Consider the following 9,863-nt stretch of genomic DNA (forward strand, 5'->3'; position numbering starts at 1 on the left):
GTTGTGAAACATGGGGTAAGTGCACAGGCGGTCAGTGAGTTGGAAGAGTTCAGACCCTGGAGGTGCTGGGTGAAGAAAGGAGGAGATCTGGGCATCTCTTAGATATGAGGAGTAAAAGGAGCAGGCCCTGGTGGCAGGGTGATGGGGAGTTGGGGGGCTTGGAAGGAAAGATCAGAGGATCTGGTTTAGCAATGGAAAGTGCATGGATGCAGCAAATCCTGAAAGGCAGGATCAGATGGTGAGCTGTGACTGGTGTCACTGGCATTAAGACGTTAGCTAATCCGGTTTAAGGGGATTAAGCCCAAGAAAAACTGTGGAGACCTAAATTGGAGCTTGTCACTCTCCCGTGGAAAGCAGAAGTGTGGAGGAGGAGGAGGAGGATTTGCTGAAAGAGGCCCTGGATGGTTGGTCAGAAATAGAGGGTGAATGGAGGATGGCTGTGAAGATGAAGGGTCAGGAAGTATCAGGTGGGAAGGAAACAGGAAGGACAGGAGTCACCAAAAGTGGAGAAACCCAGGAGCCTTCTGGTGAGCAGAGTCTCTCTGTCAATAACTGACCTGTAGCCCATCCTAATGGTGAAGCTGGCAAGGTAGCAGGGAATCTACAGAAACCCAGTGATTTTGGTCTGGGAAGCTTAAATGATGCATATCAAAGCCAGGATGTAAATTGCACAAGTGTGATGTAGGTCTGGCACTAAAGTGATAAGAGTCATATCAAGGGAATAACTTAATTAACTGGTCTTGATCAAAGAACTATATGAATTCAATAGCCCAGTTTTCAGTGCTAAATGATGAAGTTTAGAAAAACTGTACTTGACACAATTATCAATTTTCCTGTCCGAGGAGCTTTGAAGTGCCATTAAGAAGGGACAGTCTGTTGTTCTGTTTAGGACAACGTTCTCCTTCCCTCCAGTGATCAGAAGGCAGAGGGGCTCTCTCTCCTTTTCAAGTGCTGATTTGAAATGGTCTGAAGCATAATAAACACTGGATGTCAGGGGGAATGGTACTGAGGATTTCACAAATTAATTGTTTCAGATGATGTAAGTCAGGAGTAAAGAGCTGCCCTTTCCCTGCCATCCAGAAAACAAAAAACAGAACAAACAAAAAACCCCAAACAAAACCAAAACAAAAAATCCAAGAAGATGTGCAGAGGATGGGTCTTTTCTCTGCTGTTACCTTGGCAGGCCTCAGCCAGGGATTCCAGAGAGGTATCTGCACACATTTGGATGTGCCTTCTGGAAAAGGATGTCTAAACCTTGTCAGTGACAGTGGTGGGAGTAAAGCCCTGCTCCTTCCAGCTACCTCTACCTGTGAACAGACTTCCCTGCCCTTCTCCATTCTCTGGGCACTGTGTCCTGTCCACTGGTGAGTATCTCATTCCAAGGCGGGGAAAACTGGGAACGTGTCTTGTCTGTCCAGTGCAGTGTGAGGCTGCTCTGAAAAGCTGAGAAGCCTCAGAAAATCCCTTGGGAAATCGAGGATTAATTCAATTTCTTCACTACTCCAGGACTTCCCTCTGCAGAACACAGATGGACTCTGAAATGAGGTGGTTCCTCCTCCTGCGCAGAGAGAGGGAATGATTTCCAAAGCAAGCCCAAGTTCCTCTTGCTTGGGTCTTCCCCAGAACAAGACAAGCGATGGGATGATTCCCTCTCCGAGCCACACTGCTGGTTTGTCTCCAGGAGGTGGAAGGAAGCTGGGTGCTGGTAGCCAGGAGGCAAAGCTGCAGCTGGCCACGCCGGCTCCGAACAGCGAGGGCAATTAGAGATCAGAAGAGCTGGGGTGGCTTCGTCACATTTCCCTGCTGCTGTTCTGGAGGTGATAATATAATTCATATCAGAAGAGTTAGTGGGCTGAAAATGAATTGGAGAAATCAATCCAGAGGGTATAAATGAATTAGCATGTAAATGAGGACACTTGCTCTACATAGTTTAATATTGCCTGCAGCTGTAAATAATTCCAGGGATGGAATCAAAAGCCGCAAACAACTTCATTTTTGTGCTCCTCCCCCGTCCGGGAGCACCTGCAGCTACGACCGACCCACCCTTGCAGAATCATCGTGTTGCAAGGGAATTAAAGGAGATGAGATGTATAAACTTTTTTTTCCCCTCCCCTGATTGGCCATTATTTACAAGACTGCTGCTCCCAGTTGTGTGCACCAAGTCCCTGTTTGTGCATGCACATGGCAGTCTGAGTGGTGGGGAGGGGGAGGTGGGGAACCAGCCAGCAGTGAGACCTCGTGCAGCGCATCACGAGCCACCTTGGTCACCCTGTGGTGGGCTGGTGTGTGTGTGAAATAGCAATTTCTCACCAAACAGCTGCAGTGTGAAAGCTCCTGGTTGGGGTGGAGGATTTAACCCTCCTGGGGTGCCTGAGAGGTGGGTGCTTGGAGAGCAGGAGCTGGCTGGGGTAGCGCCTTGGTTCTTGGAGCTGTCTGGAGAGGAGGCATTTCCAAGGGATGGGGAAGCATTTGCATGAGGGCACTGAACACTTATATGCAGTCTGGAAAACTGGAAGAGGTGCAGAGCCAGGTCATCAGAGAGGGGAAGGTGTCGGGAAGCCCCTTTATGAGAGATGACTAAAGGAGCACAGCTGATTTGGCCTAATGAAAGGAAGGCTGAGAGATGTGATTGCACTGGCAGATAAACACAAGAGAGGGAGTGGAGCTAGTTAAGCTAAAGGCCAGTGTTGATACCAGAACATGCAGACACAAACTAGCCATGAATAAATTTCATAGGGAAATGAGATGGAAGTGTCTAAGCGCCAGAGCAGAGACTATGGACGAGCACTGGAGAGTCCACACAACCAGGCTGCTCTTGCAGTGGCGTTTGACTGTAAAACAGGATTACAGGAGCAAGTCCCTCGAGATCAGGCAACTACGTTTTGTGATCTGGGAAGTTCTGCCTGTTGCCAAAAGCCCCTTTATTATTCTGGCAGGGGAAGGATGCAGATCTGAGGAAGGGCATATGTCTCTTCGAGTGACTCCAAGAGCAGTTGTTGAGAGCTTTTGGAGTGATGCTGATGACAGGAGGTTAAAGATGATCCTCAGCAGTCTTTTATCAGTACTTCCCTCTTGTTTTTTGACACTGACAGATCACTGAGTTCCCTCTTTCATCAGGTTGGAGTTTCAGGTTCCGCACTAACTAGATCTCCCAGGTGGACTGGAAACACTGATTAAGATGGATAGAGTGAAAGCAAGTCCATTAAATTGTTAATAAAGAATATTACACACATACCTTAATCTGCAGCTAGCCTGACACTTTATAAAAGTACATTAGGATATAATCCAATTGAAGCCACAATATCGAGAACATCTTATCTCATCACAAATTGAAATTATATCATATTCCTCATTTCTTAAATTAAAAAGCTAAAACCTTTTAGTTTGCTCTCATATGCTTGTGTAAAACTTAATCAGTGGTTTTAACAACATTATTTTTCAATATGGGCCATTTCTGCTCTCATTTATTTACAAGAGAGAACTTCCTGGTAGAAGAAGTGATTCAATTTGCAGGAGGATACATCAAGCACTTAAGGATTTTGTAGGGATTGATTGATTATTTATCGTGTTATCTTGCCTGGAGACGTCTGATATGCCTGTGCTTTTGCTATCTCTCATTCCACCTAATGTTCTCCCTTTGCCTCTCACTCCCTCTGGTGCCACGGGCTCTCTTCCTGCACACACGTGTCTGCACGAGCATGGAGGGAAAGGGGGCCAGGGAGGCAGGGCTGAGGTTGTCTCTGCTGGGATGAAGATGCTGGACTGGGCAGATGGGAGAGATTCATTTCACTGGGAGATAGCACAGAGGTGAGAGGCGGAAGGGTGGTTTGAAGTTCTGCTGGGTTTGAACCGCGGGCTGCGACGCTTCTCCGAGTGCAGCAAACGTGTCCTTCCCTGCAGGGGATGGAGCTGGGACACAGAGAGGGTGGGTGGTTTGCTGGAAGTGCCCCCAGGAGCAGAAAACAGCCCTGAAGGGCCATCAGCTCTAGTTGGTAGCTGGTCACCTGGGCCACCCTTCCCAGGGTAGCCATAATTACTTTCAATTCCCCAGTGAAGCACTGGATGATGTCCTGGAACGTCCGTGGGCAATGCTTCCCACTCAGCTGAGCTGCCCCAGGGATGCAGTGGCTTCTCCAGGGATCTTTGCAAAAACATCCTGATGCTTATGAGGAATCTGGTGACCTGATATGGCCAGGACTGGGGAGCAGAAAGGAAGGGGCCACCTCTTCATGCTTAAAGGAGCCACTCTCACAGCAATGTCTGATTATCTCCCACTGCTTCACTGTGGCAGAGGGGCTCATTAACAATAACAATTAGCATGTCCATGATGGAGGTGTCAACCCAAGGCCTAAGGGGTGACGTGCAAGGTCTCCATTTGAGAGGGGATGACCCTCAGGAGCCCTGCAAGAGGGGTGTGGCTTGAGCTTTGTCTTGAACATTGGCCACTCTTTGGTGCTGGAACATGAGTGGGAGAAGGAGGGTGTTGTCAGTGGGAGCTCTTGGCCTCCCATCCCTGGTGGGGCATTGGACGTAGCAAGAAAGAAAACTTTTTTGATTTTATGCAAGAAAAAGACGACAGTAGAAACTCCAACCAAACCCTCAAGCATTTGGACTGTGATTGTCTGTAGGCACTGGGAGCCAGGACATCTGAGGTTTATTCTTTTCACTGCTGCACATTTTGGCAAATCTCTCTCCCTGCCATAGTTTTCCCTGAGCAGTTTGAGATCAGCTGGGTTTATTCTTTTATGAGTACTAGAGTGCAGGAATTGCTGTCTTCTGGTGAAAATAAATACAAAAATCCTGAAGCACGACTCCAAAGAGAGATGAGCCTGCAAAAAAAAAGCACCGCGCTGGAAAGGGAGTATGTTTGGTTTGTCTTATTTTTCTTTTGCTTTCTGGGATTTTAGGATTCCTGTTGCAGGGATTGCACCAAGATGACAAACTAGAGAGTTTTCAAAATGGAAACACAATCCCCTGACTCCAGGAGCTCAGACTTAAATATCAACAAATAACTCAGGATGCGGTGCGAGTGCTGATGGAGCAGCTGACTCAGTGAGCGTGGAGGTGAGCAACTCAGGAGCCCCACAGAGCCCCAGAGCCCTGATTTGCTGAACCCAGTGGAATGAATTCCTCTACTGGGTGATCCATGTGCATGGGCCTCCATGGGATCACGGCCAACACTTGCCAAGTGCTGTGAGATGCTCGGATGAAAGAGACCACAGAAGCGCAAAGTATTACTTTTTCATGATTGCTGCAATTGCTATCCTTGGGGCTGTCCAAATACTGTTGTTCCAAGTGAAAATATAAAATCCTTTTGGCACGTTTCTGTTTTGCGTTGTGATAAATAGAAATGCAGGAGGGGGAAAAAAAAAACCTCCTCCTAAGAGCGAGAGAAGGAAAAGCAGCCCCTGTGCAATTTGTTACACATCTCATATGTCTCTGACTGCTAGCTGCAGAGATATTTAGAGGGAGTATTTAGCCAACCCAGTGCACAGCCTCTGGAGTCCCGGCTTCTGCTTTGGTCCATGCTTGGTTGCACCTTTACAGCAGCTTTATGGGTTTTCAGCACAGCATTTCAGGAGAGGCTTTGATTCTGCAGGATGCCAACTGCACCGAGTGAAGCTAAGATGATTAATCAAATTATTTGAAGGGCGTTCGCCAGAACTGGGCAGTGACCAGTCTCTGTCCTAATCTCTGGATTGAGATGTCAAGCCAGCCTCCAGCTCGGAGCACTGAGCTCGCCAGGAGGCAGAGGATGGAAAGAAATCTCAGTCAGCAAACAGCCTGGCAGGGCTGCCCGTGGTGGGGAGGGAAACTGGCCATCAGGGGCCATGGGCTGGGGCTGCCCAGTGGGCAGAGGGAGGCTTTGTGTGTCAGCAAGGCTGGACAAAGCTTCTCTAGCTGTCATGGAACAGGAACAAGGTGATGGTTGTGCCTCAGGCTGCCTGCCTCCCACCAGGCTGCAGGGAGGAAGGGGGAATGGTTGGGATGTGCAGAGTTCCTGCAGGTCCCAGCTGGCCACAGCATGAGGAGGGATTCTCTGCTCCCATGTCAGCTTAGGTTGTGGCTGAGCAGGATGGAGGAACAAGTGGCCTGATGTGGAAGGGATACAGGCACTGACCGAGTCATTTGGAACTTGGTGCCCATGTCAGGTGCTGTGGGGAGCTGGAGCTTTGGTTGGGAAAGGTGCAGGGTGGGTGGTGTGGGATGAGGCTGGCAGAGGGCTTCGGGAGATGAGAAACACCGCGGGAAGCAGGGGCTTCGGCTCGGTGACACGCTTTTCCCTTCAGGGACCAGCTGGGTTTTCCACCCTGCTTGGTTATATTCACAGTTAAAGATGAAGCTTGGTTATATTCACAGTTAAAGATGAAGCCGAAGCACCTGAGAAGGAGAAGGCACACGCTGCAGCAGCACAGCCCAGGGCAGCTGGGGTGGGGTTAGGGGGAAAGCCACTCACAGGGGGACGAGGGACCCTCCTCTGCCCTCTTCCCCTCCTGCTCGGGGCATTGCAGGCAGATGGGCTTTCCCCAGCGCCAGGGCGAGCACTTGGCACTGCCGCTCAGGGAATTGCAGGTCTCGCTCTGCTCTGCAGCTGGCTGGGTGGGCAGGATCTCTGCCGCTACGCGAGCCCCAAACCGTGCCGGGATCCCCTTTGCTGCCTGAGCTCACAGCGCCTGAGCCGTGCCACGGGCCGCTGTCCCGAGCATCCTCCGGCGCGCTGGGGGCTGATTTCCTGCCCAGCACTCAACTTTCCCTCTACAAAACCCTCTCCGCACCTCTCCGCGTCTCCCCCAGCCCCATCCCGGGCGCTCTCCCCCCGGACCGGGGCCGCGCGTTCGCGGGGGCGCGCTCGCCATCTGCGCGCTCCGCTGGATCCCGGCCAGCGCTCGGAGGGTCGCGCTCGGATCCTCACCGTTCCACCGGGCCCCCGGTGCCCACGGCATCGCCGTCACGTGTGGCCATCAGCTGATGGGGAGGATGACTCAGCCGGCAGCTGTCGGGCCCCTAAAATAATGACAAAAACAATTAGCAGTCCAAGCAGTAGCCTCTCCTTAATTATCTCCTCCGAGTTTAATTAACTAGCTAAATTATCAGCAGTAATGTAGGCATTAATTATGTCAAATTACAGTGTAAAAATCACAAAGTGTGGAAAATGTCAATTCAGCTGCGCTCACCTGCCGGGCTGAGGCAGTGCCGGTGACAGGGGCTCAGCCTGGCACCGGGGAGGGAAGGGCTGCTCCTCCTCCCCCGGGGATCAGGATCCTGCCATGGATCCTCAGCGACACCGGGGGGACACCAGCACCGATGGCGACAGGCACAGTTTTATTTGGGGGCTGCCTGGATGGGTGCTGGACTGGGGAGGGGGGAACATTTTTGGCTCTGGCAGAGGGAGGGGAAGGAGCATGGCTCCCCAAACCAGATGGCTTGGATGCTGAATTATTAAATTATGAATATTAATACAAATCAGACACGGAAGAGGTAATAATTTTGCTGCCCTACAGAAATAATTAACATAATTTTGATAAATTACATGATAAGAGAATCTCAAAATTGAGGTAGATTTATCTTAATTAATATCTTGGACTTGCTCCGAAAGGTAAATTGTTCCACTGGGGCCTGGGGAAGGGTGAAGAAGGGGCCCCTGGCTCTGTGAGCCAGACCTTTCCCAGGGTTAGCATGGTGAGAAGGACAGGGTGCTGCCCCAGGCTGCTGAGGGTGCAATATCAGGGTTATTCCCACCCCCATGGAGACACCGAGTGACTTATTTCAGGTTGGTCAGAGAGCAGGAGTCTGAACTGGTGTCCCCAAGCTCCTTTGGACACAGAGCCACCATCCCCTGGGCTCTGCCAGGCATTTTCCACAGCACAGTGCTGGGCAGGCACTGATGTCTGAGCCCACAGGATAAATGGCTTCACCAAAACCTGCTGCCCAAGTGTCCCTTGGCTTTGCTTCAGGTGCCCCTGCTTGGGCACACAAGCATTGCAACCCGTGTGCCTGCTCCATCCATCCATCCATCCATCCATCCATCCATCCATCCATCCATCCATCCATCCATCCTCATGGACACTCCAGGCAGCCACAGCAAGTTCAGAGGTTTGCTTTTTGCTGAACCAGTGTTGGTGGGGACATGCCACGTTGGAAGTTAGCCTGGAAGGGAATGGGACGTTCAGTAATTGAGTGATTTTGCTTCACCTTCTCTCACTGTGGTGTTCCCACTGTCCTACGTGGTTTTTTTTTGGCTGCATGTCCCTCTCCAAGTGTGTGTGTGATGATGGGCAGTGCCCTTCCCTTTTTGCAAGCTGGGTTTTCCCCAGGACTTTGTCTTGGTGCTGCTGCTCATCATGTCTGCCTGCAAAGGTGTAAATCTGCCCAAAAATGGATGTACAGACAGAATGTGCAAAATTGCTTTATATTCTATTTGCATAAAATGTAGTACTTAAATCTCAGAGTCATCCAGGAGGATATCACCTTCCAGCAGTGACTTAAGCCCCAGAACATCCCCAGGCACAGGCAATGCTGGTACAGATGTGTGCATGCAGATCATCCATAGCTTGTGGCATCAAAGCTGCAACTCGAATTACAGGGCTAATTGCAAAATTAAAGTCAGTTATTCTTTACTAGGACATTTTTTGTAATGTCAGATCAGGTGATGTAGGAGAAGATGTTGTCTGTACATCTATTTTGTACATTTTCAATGTCCAGAGCTGTGGCCCCACCATAGATCTTCCTGGAGCCTGGTTATGTTTCAAGTATGTGTCTGCTGGAAATGCTTGGAGCTTGGTTACCTGGTGTATTTCTGACAGGGGTGAGCAGGAGGAGAGCGAGGAGCAGCCAGGAGAGGCTGCTCTCAGGAGGCTCCAGTCCTGGTCTTGAGCTTGAGAGGTTTTTAGATTCACATCCATGCGTTTGCCAGCTTAATTGGCAAAAGCTTTAATTTTTCAGAAGGGTTGGAAATCTTGTTGATCTGTTCCCACTGGCAGGATTTAAAGCCTCAAACACTTTACTTTTTCAAAGAGCTGTACAAATGTTAACTAATACAGCCCCAGTTAAGCATAATCTCTAGATGGGGAAACAGAGTCACCTACTGCATGAGTGCCTCAGCCTGGATGGGGAGTTGCTGGGACCTTGTCCTGTGCTTCATCCAGAAGGCACTGTCATCTCTTCCAAGCCTTCCCCACTCTGCCTGATCCCCTTGCCTTGCTGCTGTAAAACCAAGCTGTATTTAATTGTTTTTGGCTGCGCAGGAAATAACAAAAAGGGAAAACCCAAAGCCACTGATTGCAGCCATGCCAAGGCACAGGCTGGAAGCAGAGACTTCTCACCATGTGGCAGCTTGGTGCAGCCAGGTGAGGCCAGGGATGGTGCCCAGCATAATAAGGGATATTCCTGGAGCACAGTAGGAACCTGTATTGGGAATATCATTAATGGAAAATGCACAACAGGAGATCCTTTGCCCTACTGGGGACTTCCAACTCTGCACTAACAGTCATTGCTGCTATGGAGCATGTGGTCACCCTGCCACCCCTGCTGCTCCCCACCCAGCTTGTGGGGTGGCAGAAGAGGGAGGTTGACCTTGGGGTCTCCTCTCGGGCAGACCCCATCAAACAATCCCTGTGGCTGGAGCTGCTGGCAGCCCCAGCAGCAAAGAGGGATGTGAATCCACTGTGTCTGCCCAGGGCTGGAAACCCTGCTCACACTGTGCTGAGGGACGCTGAGCTCTGTGCCACCCTGGGCTGGGGCTGGGCAGCCCTTCCTCACACCCAGCCCTGGCAGGGCAGGGCAGCTCTGGGCTCCTCCTTTCACCCATCTCTGGGTGAATTTTCCTTGCAGAGCAGGGAGAGCCCTGGGCTCTGGTGCTGCAG

The 9,863-nt window shown here is 50.5% G+C and overlaps 1 protein-coding gene across 1 annotated transcript in view; it reads right to left on the minus strand.

Moving 5' to 3' along the window:
• Window positions 1-6,909: 6,909 nt before the first annotated feature.
• Window positions 6,910-9,863, minus strand: part of UNCX (UNC homeobox) — a 142,180-nt gene continuing 139,226 nt past the window's right edge. Inside the window, exon 4 of the mRNA XM_031056564.1 lies at window positions 6,910-7,005. Coding sequence (XP_030912424.1) covers window positions 6,910-7,005 — 96 coding nt within the window. The remainder of the gene's footprint in view (window positions 7,006-9,863) is intronic.

The sequence above is a fragment of the Geospiza fortis genome, unplaced genomic scaffold, assembly GCF_000277835.1.
Source record: "Geospiza fortis unplaced genomic scaffold, GeoFor_1.0 scaffold237, whole genome shotgun sequence".
NCBI classification, from domain to species: domain Eukaryota; kingdom Metazoa; phylum Chordata; class Aves; order Passeriformes; family Thraupidae; genus Geospiza; species Geospiza fortis.